Below are 22,569 nucleotides of genomic sequence, written 5' to 3'. Positions count from 1 at the left end.
TTCCAATGAAATTATTCTTTGTAATTGGGCTGAATCTGTGATTTATAATGCTTGAGTTGCTGAAATGACATTGTAATTGATGAATTAAACCCCAATTTGAATTGCTGGAAAATTAGGGTTTATGTGAAAACGGAATTGGAGATTTTGAGAATTAACCCCCGATTTCAATAGCCGAATCTATTTGATTAAGTAGAGGGAAGTTAAATCTTCAATACATAATGTTCAAACTTAATATGGAACATAAAATCCAGCAGAGTTGAGTACTATCAATGGCCTTTGCAACAGTAAAAAGAGAGCAGGGATGGAGGAAGAGAAGCGGAAAATTTAGGATGGGTAACGGAGACAAGTGGGGGCCACAAACGTTTTCTATAACGGAGCCGTTAATTGGTGTTGAAAACTATTTTTTTTATTTTTTTTAAGGTGTTAAAACACAATAAAAAATAAGTAAGGTGTTAAAAAATAAAAACTGGTTTTTTAAAGGTGTTAAATTACAAAATATCCCAAAATTTATGCATAAACAAATTAAGCATATGAAAAATCTAACAATCTGATGTCCAATTTAAATCAACAGCAAGAAAAAGTACCTAAATCAATTAGAACTCGATATAACTCCAGATTCGCAGGGGAGGGGGAGAAATAAACCGCAGGGAAGGGAGAAATAAATCGCAGGGGAGGGGGGAAATAAACGCAGGGAAGGGGGAGGCGAAGCAGGGGGTGGGAGGGGGTTTTAAAATTTTAATTGCAGGTAAATATATGTCACGTCATCAAGTTAACCTGATTTAGCAGGTAAGAATCTCACTTGACCTGTTATTAGAAGACTCATCTTAAACGTTGGATTATTTAGGATTAATCGATTTGTCGTACTGTTCATAGAAGAGTGGGGAAAGGTTGGATTATTTTTTATCAATTTTTTCAAATTTTAATTTAAAATTACCACCTTATCAAATCACAAACCTTCAAAGTTAACACTTGTTAACGAATTTTGTCAATTTTTCCGCGAACAGGCGATAACTTTGAAGGTTTGTGATTATATAAGATGGTAATTTTAAACCCAAAAATGAAAATTTGGAGGAAAGATATAAATAAACTATCAAAATTACCACCTATTAACGGAAAAATTGACAGAATTCGTTAACAGGAGGTAACTTTGAAGTTTTGTGATTTTATAAAGGAAAATTTGGTAATATTAATCCAACCTTTGACCGATTTTCTTTTATTAAGCCCACCTACGACATATTTTTTAATAATCCCACCTTTATTACCCAACAACTTTTATTGGGCCCAACAGGTCATAAAACTGTTGTAAGCGGCATTATTTCTCTACATGGCAGTACTCTCTCTCGATATATTCAGTCATCATCATCAATTCATCACCATCTCGTTGACTTTGTCACCGATTACCGGCCACTTAAGCCCAATAAAAGTCGTCGGGTAGTAAAGGTGGGATTATTAAAAAATATGTCGTAGGTGGGATTAATAAAAGAAAATCGGCCAAAGGTTGGATTAATATTACCAAATTTTCCTTTTATAAATTGATAATTTTAAATTTAAATTTTATAAGGCGGTATGTTTGAAAAAGTGGACTTTATAAGCCGGTAATTTTAAAAAAAATCATTTTCTTATTAATTTACGAAAATACCATATAATTTTTGCCAAAATTCAAAATAAATCACTTGTGTAATACTCCGACTTCAGTTTCCTTTCATTTTCACCCACCGTTTTCAGTTGCCACTATCAGCAAACTTTGGGAGTGGGTGCGCGCGAAACCCTCTATCAACAATAGACCGCCGTCGTTTATATTTTCAGGTTTCTTCTCTCTTTATATTCCAATTATTCATTGAATTTGAATGATTTACGAAATCACAAACATTTTGAGCTTATTGATTGATAAAACAATTACCACTCATGGCTACAAGTTTAGTTAGTGGTGATAAGGATCATGCACCACAAGTGTTTGATAAAAGTCCCCTTTGAATTTTTGAGTTTACAACCACTTAAAACGATGCATAAATCAGTCTTAGAGCTTTGAATTTAATTAAAGATTATATCTTTCTCTTCTCCTCTCCATATCAATCAATTATATGAACAATTTCTGAAATGGGTTTTCCATGTTTACTGATTGCAATTTGCTAGCCGAAAGATCAACTGTGAGAGAGAGGAGGGGGGGGGGGGTCAAGTAATTGTGTGGAATTATTATTTGGGTGTATAATGTATATAGAGCTACAAAGGCAGAACTGTAGGCGGGATACAATCCCAAGTCCGTATCATCTCTAAAACTTTACCAACTAAACCCACATAATTATATGAAATAGGAGCAGCTTTGAGCTAACTTATGGAGGAGTTTCTTACTTGGGGTATTGGGGGACAAAAAAGACGATTAGAGTGTATATGGCGAAAGTCTTGATAATATCCGAGCAACTAGAGTTTCTATATGGTATCTTTCTGGTGTTTTTGGTTTCGAAAATTGAGAACTCCGGTTTTAGTTGTTAGTTTGGTTTGTTGGATAAAAGAAGACCTGTGGTATCATGTGTCTTGTGAGTACTTTTTGCTATACTCCATAATTTGCTAGTGCATATTCAGTGAGTTAGTTGTTGACAAAGAAAAGGTCCCTCTATACCTTGTTTTACTCAGGCCTATGAGGATGGATCGAAAGGTTCTAGTCTAAGCGATTCTTACTTTTACTTGACTGGATTTGTGCACTTGTAACAAGCATCTATGAGTCTTTTGTATAACAATGTAATGTAAACTAGAAGTATATATTCCCAGTAGATTTAGAATATGCCGGTGACAGTTAATGATTTTTTTTCAACTTATTGACTGAAGGTTTAAAAATGCTGCCACCTCGTTTGAAGAAGACCGTCATGGATAATCCAAAGAAGCTTGCTAACTTGATTGACCTAGTAAATCTCCCATCAACTCTCCAAGAGTTTGTTGGTCAATCTCAGATTTCCCGTTTGGGGTGCTTCATGCGAGTTTGGTCCTACATCAAAACAAATAATCTCCAGGTTACACCAAATAGTTCCTCTTTGAGATTTAATTCTGACGATTTTAGGGAATTTACTTTCACAAATTGGAATTTTGGCAGCGATCAAAAGATTATGACATTCTTATGGTTAGGTCAGAAGATATCATTTGTCAAAAATGTTACAAGTGATTAGTATATTGCCTCACCTTCAGCTGCTTTTGTTGTGGTAGCTTATTCTCATGTATTTCTATGCTTGTGTAGGACACAATTTTAGACTTAAGATCTATCCAACCGTCGAAATTGATTCCAACCATTTTTTTTAACGGCATTTGGTTGGAGCTAGCTAGACTATGGGGTATAAAGTCAAAACAAAGTATTTTCATATCACCTTCTAGATATCCACGTACTAGTTCCTGTTGATATTTGCAGCCCATTTGGTATAAGCTCTTAAGTTGAGGTAATTTAATGAGAGTATGTGTTTTGTTTTGGTACTGCTTTTCATACCCGACTACCTGAGTATGTGATTTCTTCATTAGTTCTCGTTCTCATCTCTAGAGAAGTGTTACCGAGTGGAAAGGAAAATTTAGGTAGGAAAAAACACATGCTTTGGGGGTGGAGATGCATTAGCATAAACATGTAAATGGGACTATCCATGCAAAAGTATGCGCAAGTTTATTATCATTACCTCTTTTTCAAGATGTACAAAAGATTGAATTTCTGTACTTTTAGTGTGACATTGTCTCACGCTTTAGAACCTGCTTCAGCTTATGTTATTTAGAACTTAATATCCCCCTTTATGTTAAGGTGTCTTTGATATGTTGCCCTATTTTTTGTTAAATGAGCTGATGAAGGGAAGAAGTAACGGTGAAAGGAGGGGGAAGGGGAGGACCAAGGGGAGCAAATTGAAAATCTTGTCAATTGTACAATTGATTCTTCAGTTTTCTTCATAGTTATCATAGTACACTTGATTCTATTATACTGTTTTGAGTGTTTTCTTCTATGCTGACAAGAAGTGTGGAAATGCAGGATCCACAAAACAAAAATCTTGTCAATTGTGATGAAAAGTTGAAGAGTATTTTGCTTGGACAATCAAAGGTTGATCTAGCTGAGCTTCCTTCCTTGATCAAATTGCATTTTCCCAAGGAGCCGAAGTGATGTGCACTCTGAAGTCAAGGTGCATGTCTTCCCCTCCTAGTTGTTGCAACACTCTATTAACAGTTGGCTCTAGTTTTTGCTGCTTTACATTCTGTTAACTGCATTTGAAAATTCATGCCAATCTGCAATCAGAATGACTATGTCATGAATTGACAGATTGGGTATAATTATTTTATCCTTTTGCTTGTTATTGTGGGAAACGTGGGAAATAGGAGGCATACGTTTGCAATTAGATTCAGTGTCAGATTATCTCAGACATAAATTTTTACAGTATTCTGCAGTGTAAGGACTAAGGTAATAAGGTGGCCTGACTGACATTTGGTTGTAGCGTCTTTATTGCCGAGGCATTGCAGTATGCACATTGTGCCTTATTGCATGGTAGGAGGGAGTATAGCAAGAAGGGATCATATACCTTGTTGTCAATTATAGAAACTTGGTTGACCAATTCTTCATCAGATGAGCGGCTACAAGACCATTTGTTCTTTCAGTAGGATGGAAGGCATCCCAAAATACATATTTGTCAGCATCTTTACACGTGAATGGGTTGAGTTGATCGCACATGTAACCCATCTCAACAAACCCAGTTGCACAACATCCTCTGTCTGCATATTCAAATCCTGAAAATAAGAAATCAAGCACCCATATTCATTACTTGAATATGCAAGTTATAAATACGGATTCAGAGGAAGAGTGGGAGGTTTCAAAAGTTTCTTCTTTTTTCCTCAGTTTTAGAAGATCTTGTTGTTAAGATAGTGCATTTTAGTAAGAAAACTATACTAGTTGTTTATATAGTCCTGATTACTAAAAGAAATATACTTCCAGATAGTGTTTTGCGTAGTTGTTTGAGAAAATAAATGTCTATTCAGTCAGTTTCATATATCCTGAAACCGAAAGAAGGATAAACCCTGTGTAGTGGAAAGTTTATATCGGGTACAAGTTTGTAAGTTTAAGTAGAGTTAATTACTAACCCACTCGGCCACCACAAACATTAAAATAAATAGAAGGCCCACTTAAGGATAACTTTTTGCAAAATTTCCTAAAAGAACTGTTATGAAGTTTGTTTGCTTTAAACCAAAAAGCAATTTGTGTAAGGTCAAGATTATTTCTAGGAAAATGAGAACCATGAAGCTTGAAACTCAATACGTTATGTATAGCCAATAATACAGCTGTTTAAAGCATTAAAACTGCCAAAACGGTTGAGTCTGATGCCACCTAGCAGTAACAGTCTTGCAGACCACTATTAAGTATCTGAAAGGGTAAATAGCATGATATTCCATGTGACTGGCAATGGTTTGTTACATTTCATCACACTTATCATGCTATGCCCTTTCAGTTTTAAGTGGAAAATATCTTACCGAAAGAAGATGGCTTTTGAATCATCTCTAAGAGAATGTCATACGGGTTTGATAACACCAGCTGTAATCCCTTTAACTCTCGGTTCAGCTTGTCAACCAAATTTGCCAATTTCATGTTAAACTCTTTAGCTACCTGGTTGTATTCTTCTATGCATTGACGCTTAAATATGATGTTTGTGGTTCTTTCAAGTGGCAAGCAACCCATAGGAGGTAGACCACCCAGAGATAATCTACGAGCTCCAAGCTTATAAAGATCTATAATGAAATCATTAGCAATCCCAATGAGGAAATCTTGGTACTCTTCAATACCGAATTCCAATCTTCTTTTTGGTCGTGCGTAGTAGTTCTCTAAGAAATCATTGGTTCCCATACTTATTAGGTATACTGCTTCTTCAATTATTTTGTTAGCTTTCTCATCACCAAGATAGTCCCTCAGTTGCTGCTGGTATACCTTATAGTACTCCACTTCCTTCCACAGTGGCAGAACAGACTGCATGTTTAGATTTTTGCACAATTTGTTAGCTTTTGATCAAGGATCAATTATTATTTTTATGGTAGGACAAATCTGGAGCTAGAACACCAAATTTAAGCACACCTAGAAGATTCAACACTCTATGAACCAAGTATTTGTAGTTATGGATGAACATTTTGCTAATAAACGTGATCTTTTTGTTTGAGTTAGAAGACTTACTAGCGTATCAGATGTAGCATTATCATACCCTGTACCAGCTGATGCGAAACAAACTCCTGTAGCAAAATCATCTATGTTGTAATTAGGATTTAAGAAGGCAGGGACTACTGGTTTCAGTCCGAATGCCTCAGAGATGAAGTCTGATGGAAGACGGCCATTAGAGAACCTCCCAGTGGGTTCGCCTCCAAAGAAATCCCGACCATACGGTTCAAAGTTGCTCCTCAAGAATGTGGAGAGCTCATTGTTGTTTCCTGTATCAACAGACGAGTCCCCAAAGACTATAACCGCTGGAATTTCAGCACCAATCACTAGTAAGTATTGTACTAGTAGTTTAGCTAAGAGAAGCCAAAAGGTAGCCTTGTGTACCATATGGGTTTAGTCCTATGTGCACCCTTTTATTCGTTAACAAGCTGGATCTGCTGGAGTTTGCCGGATTGGTCTGCGCGTATGCAAATAGGTTGATGCTAAAAGGTTTCTCTTTCCTTTCTATTTTTTGTTTTTTTTTCCCTTTCCTCTGAAGAAAAGATGTAAGAAGAAAAAGCCTAAAAACAGGGAATTCTCGAAATTTGTCGGTGAAGTTTGTTGCTGGATGGAATTAACATATATGGTGACTTGTGGAAGTTGAGTAGTTGAAAAGAAGAAGCTTAATTTCTTTTCATTGTTTACAGGTATTGTTACCAGGCTTGGATTATATACTCTGACTGTTATATGTGCACCTGTCTTTGGATTTACTATAATGGAGCAATATAAATAATCTATGATATGGGAAATGACCGACATTTTGATACGTATTAGTGTATTACTTAATAGCTAATCTTCCTCGTATATAAGTAGTTACCATGTTTCATCATTATAAATTTCTTGTTCTGCTAAATGCATGAACTTCAATGAATGGTGTATTGAAGAGCATTTATGGTTCATCTAGAACGAGGTTTTCTGATTATTGTCAGAAATGCGAGGCTCAGCTTCAGAAATGTTTATGAAAGATTCCAGTGGGAATTTATCCTAGGAAATGCGTGATATCCCCTCCCCCCCCCTTTTTTTTTTTTTTTTGAAAAGGAAAGGTACACAGAAGTTAGGATAGTCTAAAATTTACCTTCATATATTCGTTAAATTGTTGAATTGTGGATGCAGGATCAGGACGAATAAGATGGTGCAGCTGCTTCCATATCTGTTGGTTAATGATTCGATGTCGAAGTTATCGATGACATTTATCTGAATATCTATAGCATAATTGTTAACGAAAGTGCAGCATATCGATTATTTGTATTACGAGTAAAGAAGGTTGAACCCTTCCTCGAGAAACTGTCCTCCTTTTGGTTAGGAAAATCTTAGAATAACTATACTTTATACTTCATATAATGTAATTCAAGTAGCAGATGTTTGTTTGATCGGCTGAAATAGTTCGATCATTGAACGTGTTAGTTTCTTTCCTTTTCGTTACAAAGACGTGTGCACTGCCATCAGAATTTGTGTGTCCTTTTAGGCCCTTTTGCCTATGTAATTTATGACATGATTGTAAGGATTTGTCAATTTGAATATGGCAAGTGGAGTATAATTTCAAATTTAGAACACTTCACATTAACAATCTTCCATTTCTATTTTCCCATCAAACTAAAAGAAAGGGTGCATTGTTAGTTTGTTACTAATACATCATAGATCGATTTTACAACTCCTCGTATATCCGAAGTGTATAAAAGAAAAATTAAAGAATTAATCAATATTTAGCTAATATGAGAAGACTTTGTATAACATAAGCCTAATAGTTGGGACTTGGTAGGTCGTGATGTGTCAGACTCATGTGCCCCGTGCCTCAATGTATCGTGTCGGAACGAGCCAAGAAATAGTTTGTGTTGTGCTAGACTCTTGAATCTTTTCCACAAATGAGAGCTATGCACCCTTGTCTCACGAGCCGTTCCAGTTGGTCCCCTATTAATTTTAAGATTTTTTTATTAGTTGGTTATATAACTGTGATGACATGCGGGCCAATCCGTCGTTCTCGTGCCAAGTTTCTAAAATGATTTTCAAGAATGGTCCAGGGCCCACCTGCGTGCCTCTCAAGCCGCACCGAGCTAACAATGAGCTATGTCGTGGCCAATTTTGTTTCGCGCTCAAACAATTCTCGTTCGGCCCGACCCATGCCCAATTTTAAACCTGACCCAGCTCTAATAAATATTGAACTATCATAATTGGTGAAAGAGAAAAAGAACAAATGTAACCATGAAGCTGCATGTATGTATGTATCAAGTAGACAACACTACAAAAAAATTGTACCACTAACGACGGGAAATCCCGTCGATAAAGGCCAATAATTGTTGATTAACGACGGGATTTTCTGTCGCGAATCCGTCATAAAAGGGATTGTCATTAATGTAAAATCACATCGTTAACCCGTCATAAAAGACATTTACGAAGGTTGTTCCCGTCTTTGTTTGATTATTAGCCCCGTCGCAACGAAATTTTTAACCCGTCATTATTAGGTTGACATTAAAGATAAAAACCCAAAAAAAATGTACACGCAAAAAAACAAAAAAAAAAAAAAAGTTGAGAAAAGGGTGGGGGTACTAATTCCATAATGATAAGTAGGGCCCATAATATATCTCATTGCCACCAAGTAAAATGTAAAGCATTTTATGGCAAATATTGCTCGAGGAACTAGAAATTTAGCAAAGGGGGAAAGTATGGCAACTACTTCAGCCGCAACAAAAAGTATCCATCAACAACTACCTTGTAGTTTTAGTTCACCATCTTTCCAAACAAACAAATTGTACAAATCTTCTTCTAAATTTTTAATTAGTCCTACTAATAATAGAAGATTAACAAGGCATGTTGTTCTTCAAGCTCAAGCACGTCCTACGTGGCTCCCTGGCCTTGACCCTCCACCTCACCTAGATGGAAGGTAAGCTTTTTTCTTTCTTAATTATCTTTTGTATTATCAAAGTTTTCTTAGTTAACCTCATAGAGTCATAATTAAAGGTCCTATACTACTCATTTCTTACTCCGTATGTTCTTTATTGTTTGTCCCATTGAAGTTTCGCAACTTTTTCAGTTTTTGGTTGGTTATAATTGATGGTTGAAACCCCAAGATTCTTAAGCTTTTGGTTGAGTTGTTCCGCTGACATAGTATGAAGCCAACGTGACACAAAGGTCACGGGTTCAAATCTCATTCATCCCTCATTTTAAAGTGAAATATTTAGTGCTGGATATTGGGAGACCATGTTGAATAGAAGGCTTTCATCATTTCATGTAAAGGGGTATAAAACTAATATGAAATTTAACTATCAGCTTAAGTTTTTTATTGAATTGATCATATTATTTGTCAATTAAAATATTATTGCAATGTTAAAGGTGTGTTATGTTCACTTGAATTTCTCTTAATTTTCAAATAGTAGTGGTCATTTGACTGTATGATTTTCTAATTGGGGATTGGTTTGGTTAGTTTGGCTGGAGATTTTGGGTTCGACCCACTTGGACTGGGAGAGGATCCAGAAGGCTTAAAGTGGTATGTCCAGGCTGAACTGGTTCATGCCCGCTTTGCTATGGCCGGTGTAGCTGGTATTCTTTTCACTGACGTAAGTTTGACTACTTCAAGCCCATGGTATTTACTACTCTTTTTCCGTTCCGAAAATATCGCACCATATTGACTTTTACACTATTCAAGTTATGCCTTTGACCATCTTTTGTAAAATATACGTAAAAAGTACGTAATCATGTAAGATCTTATTAGATTTATATCGATATATAATTTCTAAATACGGAGTATCATTTTTTGTTTATAATTTGTACTATACATAATACAAGAGATAATGAGCCAAAATCATGTGTCGGGAAGCGTGAAATCAACATGGTGCAATATTTCTGGAACGGAGGAAGTATCATATTCCTTATTAGGATGTCCATATTTATTTACCGCGTACCTTAGTTAGTAATCTTTCGCACTTGCTCTCTATCTCTCTCCTCAATGACCTACTATACCACTAAAAATTAATAACTTTAAACATGAACTGTGATAATTTTTTAAGCATTTTGGGGTTAACTTTACGCCCGCTTTACAATATTTATTGTACACCAAGTATAATTAAGAATTTGTGCATTCGAAAACCCGTATAACTCAATTAAGTAAAAAACGAGTGAGCTTGAGCTCTGATACCACCAGAAAGTCAACGATGAGAAATGACATGTTGTCAACTCAATCTCGACAATGTATGAACTACGCCTATATTCAAAGGCAGTGAATTTAGAATGAAATTAAGGTTTAGGGTCATATATTCTTACCCGCTTCTCTCATTCAATAAATAACGATTGATAAATACTAGGGCTGTCACATCTTAACCCGAATCGTTGAACCCGCTGGGTTAATTCGATTCGTTAAGAATCCGAACCGTTAATAATTCATTAAAAATTAAGCTTGTTTGTCTCGTTTCGTTAATGACCATGTTAGTCTCGTTGTTATATAAACCAACTAGCTTTTGGCCCGTTCTACGCACGGGCTATATTTTAGGAAACTTAATTTAAATAAATGGTAAATTGACATACCAAAATGATAAAGGTATAAATGTATAATATTTCACTAAAACTTTCACTAATAATTTTGATAGTGCGTAGACAAACTAAAATTTTCAAAATATATTGTTTGGAGGCCTTACTTTTATGGAATATATTATGAGCTCCCACAAGACAACCAATACATTCTTAGTTTAGGAGTATATATTTTTATCCAAGGGGTTTTAAAAAAAATGAGAATAAGAGAAATATGCTAGTATGGAGTAACTAAGTTAAGCATATGTATTCTTTGGATTAAACCAAAGAAATCCACAAATCTTCAATATGCTAAGAAATTCACCATTGTTGTTTGTTGGATTAAAAACTATGTCTCGGTTGCCAAGTATACATGAAGTTTCGCACTCTATCATTTGCATCACAATCAAGAAAACTACCAAAAAGGAAAATGACCTAAGAATTAAGAGTTGTTGATCAAGCAAACCAAACGTGATATGTCAAAATTCTGGAAAATATCAAAGACTAATTAAACCACTTTTCAAGAACTCGAAATTATGCTTATATAGTTAGGGGTGTGGTAATAGTAGATGTCATACAAATTTCAAAACAAAAATGCATTCATGTTTGTCGGTTTTTAAGTCGTTTGTAAAAGAACTTGACATATGATGACGGTTGAGGCAAGTCAGGCAACGGGATGCAAAGAAGATGCACCATTGATTTAAATGGGCTAAAAAAATGAATATAGTGATAACATTAACTAATACCAACCTCATTAGAAGAAATATTTTTTCAGAAAACAATGGGATGGGCATGAATTAGAAACTCATAACATAATTTTAACTTCTACCCACCTATAGGAAAAGAGTAAAATTCTTCAGAATGAAGAAATTAGCAAAATAAGTCAGGGAGGAATGTCGGTCTATAAAAAATTGCAAACATATAGGTGTAATAAAGAGTCAAATTCATTAACCCGAGAATTATATATAACCATCTGAAACGTTTCTCATTCCCTTCTTGATTCACCATAACCGCCAATGTATTAATCAATGTCTGTAATTAAATTGTTCTAAACGGTTAAACTAAAATTGGAAAGGGGAGGATGAAATGTTGAGGTATAATGAAGAATTGATTATGTATCACTACAAAAATTTGTATCTTTTATGACAACCTAATAACGACGGGTAAAAATCCCGTCGTAAAAGGGCTTTTGCGACGGGGATAACAACCCAACAAAGACGGGAACAACCGTCGCAAATGTCTTTTATGACGGGTTAACGACGGGATTTTCCATTAACGACGGACCCCTTTTATGACGGGTTCGCGACGGAAAATTCCGTCGTTAATTAACAATTATTGACCTTTAGCGACGGAATTTCCCGTCGCTAATAGTACAATTTCTTGTAGTGTATTCTTGTCCACGTGTCTTCTAAGTGGTGATGATTATGTGTCTGCCACGTGTCTTCAAAATGGTGTTGCTTACGTGTCCTCAAATTGGAGTTGGTTTTCTTTTTTAAATACTAGGTATTGATATGAATATATGACAACTTGTATTTACAAATTTTACTAATTCATTACGTATTAATTCATCATTATCGATTATTAATTACTACGTTATTAGTATTTAGTTCATCAATACATGTTTCGTAATACTCTGGCATGGTGGGTGAGGGCATAGATGATTTTGATTCCATTTGAATCATTTGATTGGTAAATATTGCATGACATAATAAAAGACATTGACTGACTTTTCTTAATTAAGTTTATGAAATTAATTGGATAGTGAACATTACTACATTAGTTGTTCGTCAAAAAAAAAAATAACATTAGTTATAAATCACGTAATCAAATTATATGGCCTCTTTTACATGTCACGTACTTTGCTTTAATAATATAGATATTATAGTATAAACGTATTGAAAATTGTGATTTTAGTAATAACTCGACATTGTTTGTAATTTGTATCCGAATTGATCTGACTAAACATGAACCCGACCCGATATGAATCCGACCCGATTACAATCCGACTAAACTCGTTAACAAACAGAACCGAATTGACCCGAATCGACTACAAACCGAACCGAGTTGACCCGACCCGACTACAAACCGACCCGATCTGACCCGATCCGGTATGAACCCGACCCGATATGAACCTGAACTGATATGAACCCGACTTAACCCGTTTATGACCCGACCAAATATGAACCGACCCGATATGAACCCGACCCGATACGAACCCGACCCGATATGAACCCGTACCACATAACCCGAACCGAACCGTTAATTTTTCAACCCGACCCGAACCGAACCGATAGCAAAATGAACCGGTTTCAACCGGAACCTATGAACCCGAACCGAAACCGAACCGATAACCCGATTTGACACCCCTAATAAATACGTATCATTGTGTCAAGAGCAATACTCCGTACTACTATATACGTAGGAATTGGGGTTGACTCAAGTGGTGAGCTTTCCCTTCTTCCCTAGTATTGTCTAGAGTTCAATTCCTACCCCTAGCATTTGCTTGGGATTTAAATTGAGGAGGGGGGTTGGGCGTATAGGGCTTGTATTGGGCCTTTGGATGGGGCCCTGTGTGATGGCAGCCCAGAGAATTTCTTTTTACCTATATATATATATATATATAAAAAAATTGCTATATACATAGTAGATACGTGACATACCCCTATTTGATTTCTTCATTACACCATGCAGTTGCTTCGTACTACAGGGATCAACAAATTGCCAGTTTGGTACGAGGCTGGTGCAACCAAATTCGACTTTGCTAGCACAAGAACCTTGTTATTTGTCCAACTACTCCTAATGGGGTAAAATTTTAGTACTAATTAAATTACTAACATTTTCCACCCTAGCTTCATTTGCATAATTTTTTTACTTAAGATGCTTATTATTCATTTTGAACTGTTGCCAGATTTGTGGAAACTAAAAGGTATATGGACTTTGTTAATCCTGGATCACAAGCTCGAGATGGTTCTTTCTTCGGCTTAGAAGCATCATTTGAGGGCCTCGAACCCGGGTAATTTTGCTTCTTCTATATGATTTTCTCTTTACTCCACTAAATACCAGGCAATTTGCACCAAATTACTCCACTATCTGAACTTATCTGAACTTATTAGAATAACTTGTTATAAATTGAACTCGAGCAACATTACTTTTTTCAGAATAGTAAGTTGAAACAAGGTGAACTAAACATAACCTAAAAGCTAATTAATGTGCGTAATTATCTTACTTCGATTATGAATTGGAAAAACAGGTATCCGGGCGGTCCATTTTTTAACCCTCTTGGTCTAGCCAAAGATATCAAGAATGCTCATGATTGGAAGCTCAAAGAAATTAAAAATGGTTAGTACGTAGTCGTCCTTCATTTTAATTTTCCATGATCAATGTTCATCGGTTTAGTACTTTAGTTTACTTCGTTATGTTCTTTTATATAAGCAATCGTGGTTTTTGAGTGGACAATATATGTTCATTGTTCACCCTTATCTACCATCTAAACGTAGAAAATATAATTAATTAATAAAGTGTACGTGGGGGTATATTTTCAGGACGGTTGGCGATGATAGCTATGCTAGGCATATTTGTGCAAGCTTATGTTACACATGTTGGTCCAATTCAGAATCTTGTGGAGCACCTCTCTGATCCATGGCATAAAACTATCCTCCAGACTCTCTCTTAATTCCTGCTCTTTTTTTTCTTTTTTTTTTTTGTCGTTTGTATCTGTGAATATCCAAACCAGTTCTTACTTTCAATGTGTAACATGAGTAATAATTACTCAATTTTTTTTATATATATATATATATATTTTTACAGTGAATTCAGTTTTGGACTCATTCTATTTTTTTTTTATATTATTAGTAATATTATGTTTTCTTAATCTTCCTTTAATTTTGGTTTTTTTTGGGTGTAATTTAGAGTCTTCAACTAGTAAAGATGGCATCGTTGGGAAAAACCAACACTAAAATGGTATTAATCTATACTAATATATTAAAAGGCGTTTAGGAAAACGTATATGTGTCACGTATAATGGATTAAAGTTTCATTTCCTACCATCTCAACTAGCTACAATATTATCCAGCAAAGAAAACCATTTCCAAGACGGCAGAGTATCAAATACAGTATGAGAGAGAAACATGAGAGGCCCAAGTTTTCTAGAGAGAGAAAGAAAAACCTAGGGTTTCCCAGCCCCTTTCCCAAGCCGTTCTTGCCTTCCCTTGCTAGTTTTGCTCTGCAAAACGCTTCGTCTTCCTTCTTGTCCTTAGATCTGAATGAGATTCCCCATTTAATCTCTAGACCAAGCTTTAATAGGGGTAATTATAGCTTCTCAAGAAATGGGTTGGTGCTTTGTTTGTATCGAGGCGAAGTTCTTCTTTTCCGATTAACATCTTGGCTTAATCAGCAAGTCATCGCTGATCCAAGGGTTGTGATTGATGCTGAGTCACCTAATTTTGGGGTTTGCAGCTGTAATGATGACTTTAGTGAGTTAAGTAAAGGGTTTACTCCACTAACCCTTATCCACCGTCTTAATTGGGCCAATGAGGTTTGCTTATCCAAGATGGAAGTTGTAAGATCTCCTGTTTTCCCAAGATTTTCCCCAGGGAAGTCTCTCTCCAAGCTTTGTTTTACTTTTTCATTTAAGTTTTGTCATTTATTGCTTGTTTTTGCTGTGTTTCAATGCATGCATGTTGTTTTTTTGCGTTTAGTTTGTTTCTGGGTGATGATTACTTGTGGTTTTTTTCATTTGCTTTGTGTTTTTCTAGATCCTTCCTATCTTAGACTTGGTGTTATGTTTACTTGCTCTTTGCTCTTTGATCTCCCCTGCCTTCTACTTTGCTACTATAAATACGGACTTAGAAGCTCCACTTCTTGCACTTCCAATTCCATTCCTAGTCCAAATCTCTCAGCCTTGTTCAGCTCTAGTTCACATTTTCCTTATTTCTCTATAGTTAGCTCTTATGATCTGGCGTGCCTTGGTGGTCTGTCTTTAATGTCAAACAACTCTAATAATCCTAGCTATGCCTCACTTCTTAAGAAGAACCCAGCTCCACTTTCCAATGAACTTAGACCTGCCAGCCTACCTGGTAATTCAAGTTCTCCCAGCTTCTTCAGCCACCCCCCCATAGCTCCGTTCTCCTGGGAGGTTGCAGTGTTAATAATGATACCAATTCCCCATCTAAGGACAATCCATACCATTCTACACCACTGTTAGGTTATGATACATATGACAATTCATAAATCATGCGGAAAAACCATAACACCCAGGAAAACATATTATTTACACATAATCATTTAGCATAAAATAGATGCATACTCTTTGTTGCGTGCCTTCCCTAGCTGCGCCCGAACCGAACAAGAACAAGTCTTTAGGACTCCAAGTGTCGTCCCTCCGTAGATAGTCCACAGCACGTCCGGATCCGCCTTAAGATTGACCAACTAGAATCGCCCTTAAGGTACTAGAATTTTCGGCACTTTTGAGCAAGATGTGTGTTTTAATTTTCTCTCAAAAAAACTCACTTTTGAATACTTTGAAACTTCTGTTATAAATTGTGAGCCCTAGCCTCATATTTATAGCGGTATGGAAAGGGAATCGTAATCCTATTCAGATACAAATTAATCAAACCTAGAATCCTACAAGAACTCTAATTTAATTAATTTATCAAATAGAATTAGGAATTTAATCATTAACCGAACTCTGCATGTTTTAGGAAACGTGCACGAACACAAACACTTGCACACACACGCACGACAGCCACGATGGGCTTCATGCGTGCGCGCGAGCAGCAGCCCACTCAGCGCCCGCGCGCGCTGCGCGCTGCGCGTGTTGTGCGCGCTGTGCGCGCTGCGCGCTGCGCGCAGCCTGCTGGGCCTGGCCTTGCTGTTTGTGCGGCGCGCTTGGCTTGCTGGGCGATGGCCTGGCTTCGTGCTGGGCCTCGTCCGGCAGGCCTCGTCCGACGCTTATTCGTACGATGCGCTTCCGATTAAATTTTCCGATTCCGGAATTCATTTCCGATACGAACAATATTTAATATTTCCGATTCCGGAATTAATTTCCGTTTCGAACAAATATTTAATATTTCCGTTTCCGGAATTATTTTCCGTTTCCGGCAATATTTCCGATTCTGGCAATATTTCCATTTCCGATAATATTTTCCGATACGTACCATGTTTCCGTTTCCGGCAACATCTACGACTTTGGATAATATTTATTTTTCCGATACGATCCATATTTCCGTTTCCGGCAATATCATCGTTTCCGGAGTATTCATTTCTTGCCTGTGACGATCTTAGCTCCCACTGAAACCAAGATCCGTCGGTTCCGAATATTCATAGATAGAGTATCTAATGCCATTAGATACTTGATCCGTTTACGTACTATTTGTGTGACCCTACGGGTTCAGTCAAGAGTAAGCTGTGGATTAATATCATTAATTCCACTTGAACTGAAGCGGCCTCTAGCTAGGCATTCAGCTCACTTGATCTCACTGAATTATTAACTTGTTAATTAATACTGAACCGCATTTATTAGACTTAACATAGAATGCATACTTGGACCAAGGGCATTATTTCCTTCAGTCTCCCACTTGTCCTTAGGGACAAGTGTGCATTTCCTAATTCCTTTGTCGCTCGATGCTTGCTCTTGAACATAAGGTAAGAGTTGTCATCCTTATTATGTCCAGAGGTGTTCCTCGGTTTCAGAGTTCAACTGATCAAATAAACAGATAATCATAGCCTACGATTCATCCGAGCACGGCCATGCATTTCACAGTTTCTAGCTCTCCGAGTGGCCTTGTACAACTTTTAAGCATCTCATCCCGATTTATGGGAGGACAATCCCAATCTTGCGATCTTGAGATTAGACTTCGTTTGATAGGTGATTACCTGAGCGTTGCCTTTATAGCCTCCTTTTACGGTGCGACGGTTGGTCAACGTCAAAGCAACCAGTTCTCAAACAAGTAATCTCAAATCACTCAGGTATTGAGGATTTAGTGTCTAATAATTTAATGAAATTTACTTATGACAGATTTTCATCTCTTACAGTAAAGTTTCATAGGTCTTGTCCGATACTAGTCTTCCCAAAGTAAGTATCTATGCAAATGATTATGACATTGCCATGTCCACATAGTTCAAGAAACAGAACTACTAGTCATCTTGCATTCTAATCGTCTAACGTTTTCTATGCGTCCAATTTTATAGAAAACTCCGATTAGGGACCATTTTCAACTTTTGACATTCAAGTTCACTTGATAGACATTTCTTAGTCACAGGACTGGTCCTGACAGTCTATCTTGAATATATCGTCAAATTGAAGGGACTCATCATTTAATAAACCACAAATTAAATGGAAAAATGAATTCCTTTCATTTATTGTGAATGGTTAACCAATAATGTTTTACAAAGACTTAAACTCTAAAACTTTAAAACATTAAACAGAGACATCAAAGCCATTCTCCAATATGCTTGATTCCCATAGCTGCAGTGTGCGAGTTGTGCTTCGCTTGCGGCAGAGGTTTAGTTAATGGATCTGATATGTTGTCATCAGTTCCAATTTTGCTTATCTCGACTTCTTTTCTTTCAACGAACTCTCGTAGAAGGTGAAATCTACGAAGTACATGCTTGACTCTCTGGTGGTGTCTAGGCTCTTTTGCCTGTGCAATAGCTCCGTTATTATCACAATACAGGGCTATTGGTCCTTTAATGGAGGGGACTACACCAAGTTCTCCTATGAACTTCCTTAGCCATATAGCTTCCTTTGCTGCTTCATGTGCAGCAATGTACTCCGCTTCAGTTGTAGAATCCGCAATGGTGCTTTGCTTAGCACTTTTCCAGCTTACTGCTCCTCCGTTGAGGCAGAAGACAAACCCAGACTGTGATCTGAAATCATCTTTGTCGGTTTGGAAACTTGCGTCCGTATAGCCTTTAACAATTAATTCATCATCTCCACCATAGACCAGGAAGTCATCTTTGTGCCTTTTCAGGTACTTCAGAATATTCTTGGCAGCAGTCCAATGCGCCTCTCCTGGGTCTGACTGGTATCTGCTCGTAGCACTGAGTGCGTACGCAACATCCGGGCGTGTACATATCATAGCATACATTATTGAACCAATCAATGATGCATATGGAATCCCATTCATTCGTCTACGCTCATCAAGTGTTTTTGGGCACTGAGTCTTGCTTAGAGTCATTCCATGAGACATGGGTAGGTAGCCTCGCTTGGAGTCCGCCATCTTGAACCTATCAAGCACCTTATTGATATAAGTGCTTTGACTAAGTCCAATCATCTTTTTAGATCTATCTCTGTAAATCTTGATGCCCAATATGTACTGTGCTTCTCCTAGATCCTTCATCGAAAAACATTTCCCAAGCCAAATCTTGACAGAGTTCAACATAGGAATGTCATTTCCGATAAGCAATATGTCGTCGACATATAATACTAGGAAAGCAATTTTGCTCCCACTGACCTTCTTGTATACACAAGATTCGTCCGCGTTCTTGATGAAACCAAAGTCACTGACTGCTTCATCAAAACGTATATTCCAGCTCCTGGATGCCTGCTTCAATCCGTAGATTGACTTCTTTAGCTTGCATACCTTTTTAGCATTCTTTGGATCCTCAAAACCTTCAGGCTGTGTCATAAACACAGTTTCTGTTAAAACGCCGTTTAAGAAAGCAGTTTTGACATCCATCTGCCATATTTCGTAATCGTAATATGCAGCGATTGCTAACATTATTCGAATAGACTTTAGCATTGCAACTGGTGAAAAGGTTTCATCGTAATCCACACCGTGGACTTGCCTGTAACCTTTTGCAACCAATCTAGCTTTGAAAACTTCAAGTTTCCCATCCTTGTCCTTTTTCAGTTTGAAAACCCATTTGCTTCCAATGGCTTGGTAGCCATCTGGCAAATCGACCAAATCCCATACTTGGTTTTCAGACATGGAGTCTAATTCAGATTGCATGGCTTCTTGCCATTGCTTGGAGCTAGGGCTCGTCATAGCTTGCTTGTAAGTCGCAGGTTCATCACTTTCAAGTAATAGAACGTCATAGCTCTCGTTCGTCAAAATACCTAGGTACCTTTCCGGTTGAGATCTATATCTTTGCGATCTACGCGGGGTAACATTTCTAGATTGACCATGATTCTCACCAGATTCTTCTAAAGATCTCTGAGTTTCATCTTGAATGTCATCTTGAGCATTCTCTAGAGTTTGTTGTTCGACTCGAATTTCTTCGAGGTCTACTTTTCTCCCACTTGTCATTTTGGAAATGTGATCCTTCTCCAAAAAGACACCATCTCGAGCAACAAACACTTTGTTCTCAGATGTATTGTAGAAGTAATACCCCTTTGTTTCCTTTGGATAGCCCACAAGGATACATTTGTCGGATTTTGGATGAAGTTTGTCTGAAATTAATCGTTTGACGTATACTTCACATCCCCAAATCTTAAGAAAAGACACATTTGGAGGCTTTCCAAACCATAATTCGTATGGAGTCTTTTCGACAGCTTTAGACGGAGCACTATTTATAGTGAGTGCAGCTGTATTTAGTGCATGTCCCCAAAATTCTAATGGAAGTTCGGCCTGACCCATCATTGACCTGACCATGTCTAGCAAGGTTCTGTTCCTCCGTTCTGACACACCGTTCCATTGTGGTGTTCCAGGAGGAGTCAATTCTGATAGAATTCCACATTCTTTCAGATGGTCATCAAATTCATAGCTCAGATATTCACCGCCTCTATCAGACCGCAGTGCCTTAATCTTCTTGCCTAATTGATTCTCTACTTCACTCTGAAATTCCTTGAATTTGTCAAAGGATTCAGACTTATGCTTCATTAGGTAGACATAACCATACCTACTGAAGTCATCAGTGAAAGTGATAAAGTAGCTGAAACCACCTCTAGCATTTGTACTCATTGGTCCACATACATCTGTATGGATTAAACCCAATAGTTCATTTGCTCTTTCTCCAACTTTAGAGAAAGGTTGCTTTGTCATTTTGCCAAGTAAACATGATTCGCATTTACCATAATCCTCTAAGTTAAATGGTTCTAGAATTCCTTCCTTTTGAAGTCTTTCTAAGCGTTTCAAGTTTATATGGCCTAATCGACAATGCCACAGATAGGTGAGATCTGAATCATCCTTTTTGGCCCTTTTGGTATTTATGTTATATACTTGTTTGTCGTGATCTAATAAATAAAGTCCATTGACTAATCTAGCAGATCCATAAAACATCTCTTTAAAATAAAACGAACAACTATTGTCTTTTATTAAAAAGGAAAATCCCTTAGCATCTAAGCAAGAAACTGAAATGATGTTTTTAGTAAGACTTGGAACATGGAAACATTCTTCCAGTTCCAAAACTAGCCCGGAGGGCAACGACAAAAAGTAAGTTCCTACAGCTAATGCAGCAATCCGTGCTCCATTTCCCACTCGTAGGTCGACTTCACCCTTGCTTAACTTTCTACTTCTTCTTAGTCCCTGTGGATTGGAACATAAGTGTGAGCCACAACCTGTATCTAATACCCAAGAAGTTGAATTAGCAAGTATACAGTCTATAACGAAAATACCTGAAGATGGAACGACTGTTCCGTTCTTCTGATCTTCCTTTAGCTTTGGACATTCTCTTTTGTAATGGCCTATTCCATCACAATAAAGACAGCTTGATGTGGACTTGTCCTGCTTTGATTTAGCATTGCCCTTGGACTTTCCACCTTTCTTGAATGGTCTCTTTCTAGCCTTGAGTAAATCTTTGGCTTCACAGTCCAGTACTATTTCAGCCTTTCTGACAAGGTGAATAAATTCTGCAACTGTTTCTTCTCTTGGTTCACTTAGGTATAGTTGCTTGAAGCGACCAAACCCACTGTGTAGTGAATTGAGCAAGACAGAGACTGCCATCCTTTCGCTTATTGGTGTTCCTAGTAGACTTAGGCGATCAAAATATGAACACATAAGATCCACATGGAACCTCAGTGGGACGCCTACCCTCTGTTTAGTGCGAAGGAGCTGAACATGTGTTTCTTGGACCTCCATCCTATAACACCTGTTGGGAGAACTAACCTTTAGACCAGACATTGATTCAATCAACTCATGGACGTTCAGGTCCCTGTCCTCCGTACTTCCACGACAGATATCCCTCAGATTCTTGATGAGCGTAAAAGGTTCATAGGCTACAAACCTTTTAGCCCAATCATCAGGGATATTGTTCAGCATGAGACTCATAACCTTTTTGAGATCCGCATCCCAGGCGTAAAATCTCTCAGGGGTCATGTCTCTGGCATAGTAGCTTGGCATGGGATGTGACAGTACATACTCAAGTCCATTGAGTTTGACTATTTCAACTAGCTTAGCTTCCCATTCAAGAAAATTTGTCAGGTTCAGCTTGACCATAAGCTCAGAACCCATGATGATGTTTTGATTGTTGTTTGCCATATTAAAACTACAATTGAAAAGAATAAACAAATAAATAACCATTCACAGTTTCTCTTAATAAACTTAAATTCTAGCATACATGCATAATTCAGTGTTTATTAAGCATTTTATTCAAATTATGTGTTCCGGCAGGTGTGAATAATATGATTCCAAGATCCTAAAATCATTGAAGAACTAAGCACAGTTTGTCGACTTAATCCTAGAACATCTTAGGTAAGCAAAAGCCTTTTGCTAATAGTCTAGAAACTATTCTTGGTTGATAGGTACGTCTAAGAACTTATTAGGTAAACCTATCGAATTTGCCACGACATAAAAGGACTCCTTACTTATATCGTTGAGTTTCACCAAAACTAACATGTACTCACAATTATTTGTGTACCTTGCCCCTTTAGGACCAATAAGTAACACCTCGCTGAGCGAAAAATATTACTAGATTGATGTAAAGGATATCCAAGCAAGTGTATATTT

The 22,569-nt window shown here is 37.2% G+C and overlaps 3 protein-coding genes across 4 annotated transcripts; 2 read left to right on the top strand and 1 right to left on the bottom strand.

Annotated features, from left to right (window-relative positions):
• The first annotated feature begins 1,652 nt into the window (after nucleotides 1–1,652).
• On the top strand, nucleotides 1,653–7,745 carry LOC110788699 (upstream activation factor subunit UAF30). Its single transcript, XM_021993342.2, has 4 exons — nucleotides 1,653–1,806; nucleotides 2,824–3,005; nucleotides 3,992–4,139; nucleotides 7,301–7,745. Exons 2-3 carry the CDS (start codon nucleotides 2,832–2,834, stop codon nucleotides 4,118–4,120), a joined length of 303 nt encoding a protein of 100 aa, XP_021849034.1. The 5' UTR covers nucleotides 1,653–1,806; nucleotides 2,824–2,831; the 3' UTR covers nucleotides 4,121–4,139; nucleotides 7,301–7,745.
• On the bottom strand, nucleotides 3,989–6,939 carry LOC110788701 (GDSL esterase/lipase At4g26790). Of its 2 annotated transcripts, none has more exons than XM_056841524.1 (4): nucleotides 6,167–6,939; nucleotides 5,476–5,965; nucleotides 4,533–4,737; nucleotides 3,989–4,242 (listed from the first exon to the last, which is right to left on the bottom strand). In XM_056841524.1, the coding sequence occupies exons 1-3, from the start codon at nucleotides 6,533–6,535 to the stop codon at nucleotides 4,544–4,546; spliced, it is 1,053 nt and encodes a 350-aa protein (XP_056697502.1). In that variant the 5' UTR covers nucleotides 6,536–6,939; the 3' UTR covers nucleotides 3,989–4,242; nucleotides 4,533–4,543. The 2 variants fall into 2 exon arrangements, with proteins under 2 accessions (XP_056697502.1, XP_056697503.1); XM_056841525.1 differs by having other exon boundaries at nucleotides 3,989–4,218.
• A 1,055-nt stretch (nucleotides 7,746–8,800) lies between the features above and the next one.
• On the top strand, nucleotides 8,801–14,499 carry LOC110788697 (photosystem I chlorophyll a/b-binding protein 5, chloroplastic). The gene is made up of 6 exons (XM_021993340.2): nucleotides 8,801–9,065; nucleotides 9,606–9,738; nucleotides 13,376–13,488; nucleotides 13,593–13,697; nucleotides 13,935–14,023; nucleotides 14,227–14,499. The coding sequence occupies exons 1-6, from the start codon at nucleotides 8,848–8,850 to the stop codon at nucleotides 14,355–14,357; spliced, it is 789 nt and encodes a 262-aa protein (XP_021849032.2). The 5' UTR covers nucleotides 8,801–8,847; the 3' UTR covers nucleotides 14,358–14,499.
• The last annotated feature ends 8,070 nt before the right edge of the window (nucleotides 14,500–22,569 follow it).

This window comes from Spinacia oleracea, chromosome 4 (assembly GCF_020520425.1).
Source record: "Spinacia oleracea cultivar Varoflay chromosome 4, BTI_SOV_V1, whole genome shotgun sequence".
NCBI classification, from domain to species: Eukaryota; Viridiplantae; Streptophyta; class Magnoliopsida; order Caryophyllales; family Amaranthaceae; genus Spinacia; species Spinacia oleracea.
This window is presented reverse-complemented; position numbering and strand designations above follow the sequence as displayed.

What these genes read in the sequence shown, in the direction of transcription:
- LOC110788701 (XM_056841524.1), bottom strand. Translation starts at nt 6,535, where the DNA reads ATGGTACACAAGGCTACCTTTTGGCTTCTCTTAGCTAAACTACTAGTA. An exon ending in ATGCTACATCTGATACGCTA is followed by an intron (nt 5,966 to 6,166) that starts GTAAGTCTTCTA and finishes CTAAACATGCAG; the next exon opens with TCTGTTCTGCCACTGTGGAA. An exon ending in TCAAAAGCCATCTTCTTTCG is followed by an intron (nt 4,738 to 5,475) that starts GTAAGATATTTT and finishes TCTTATTTTCAG; the next exon opens with GATTTGAATATGCAGACAGA.
- LOC110788699 (XM_021993342.2), top strand. Translation starts at nt 2,832, where the DNA reads ATGCTGCCACCTCGTTTGAAGAAGACCGTCATGGATAATCCAAAGAAG. An exon ending in TCAAAACAAATAATCTCCAG is followed by an intron (nt 3,006 to 3,991) that starts GTTACACCAAAT and finishes GTGGAAATGCAG; the next exon opens with GATCCACAAAACAAAAATCT.
- LOC110788697 (XM_021993340.2), top strand. Translation starts at nt 8,848, where the DNA reads ATGGCAACTACTTCAGCCGCAACAAAAAGTATCCATCAACAACTACCT. An exon ending in GTCCAACTACTCCTAATGGG is followed by an intron (nt 13,489 to 13,592) that starts GTAAAATTTTAG and finishes AACTGTTGCCAG; the next exon opens with ATTTGTGGAAACTAAAAGGT. An exon ending in GCTCAAAGAAATTAAAAATG is followed by an intron (nt 14,024 to 14,226) that starts GTTAGTACGTAG and finishes GTATATTTTCAG; the next exon opens with GACGGTTGGCGATGATAGCT.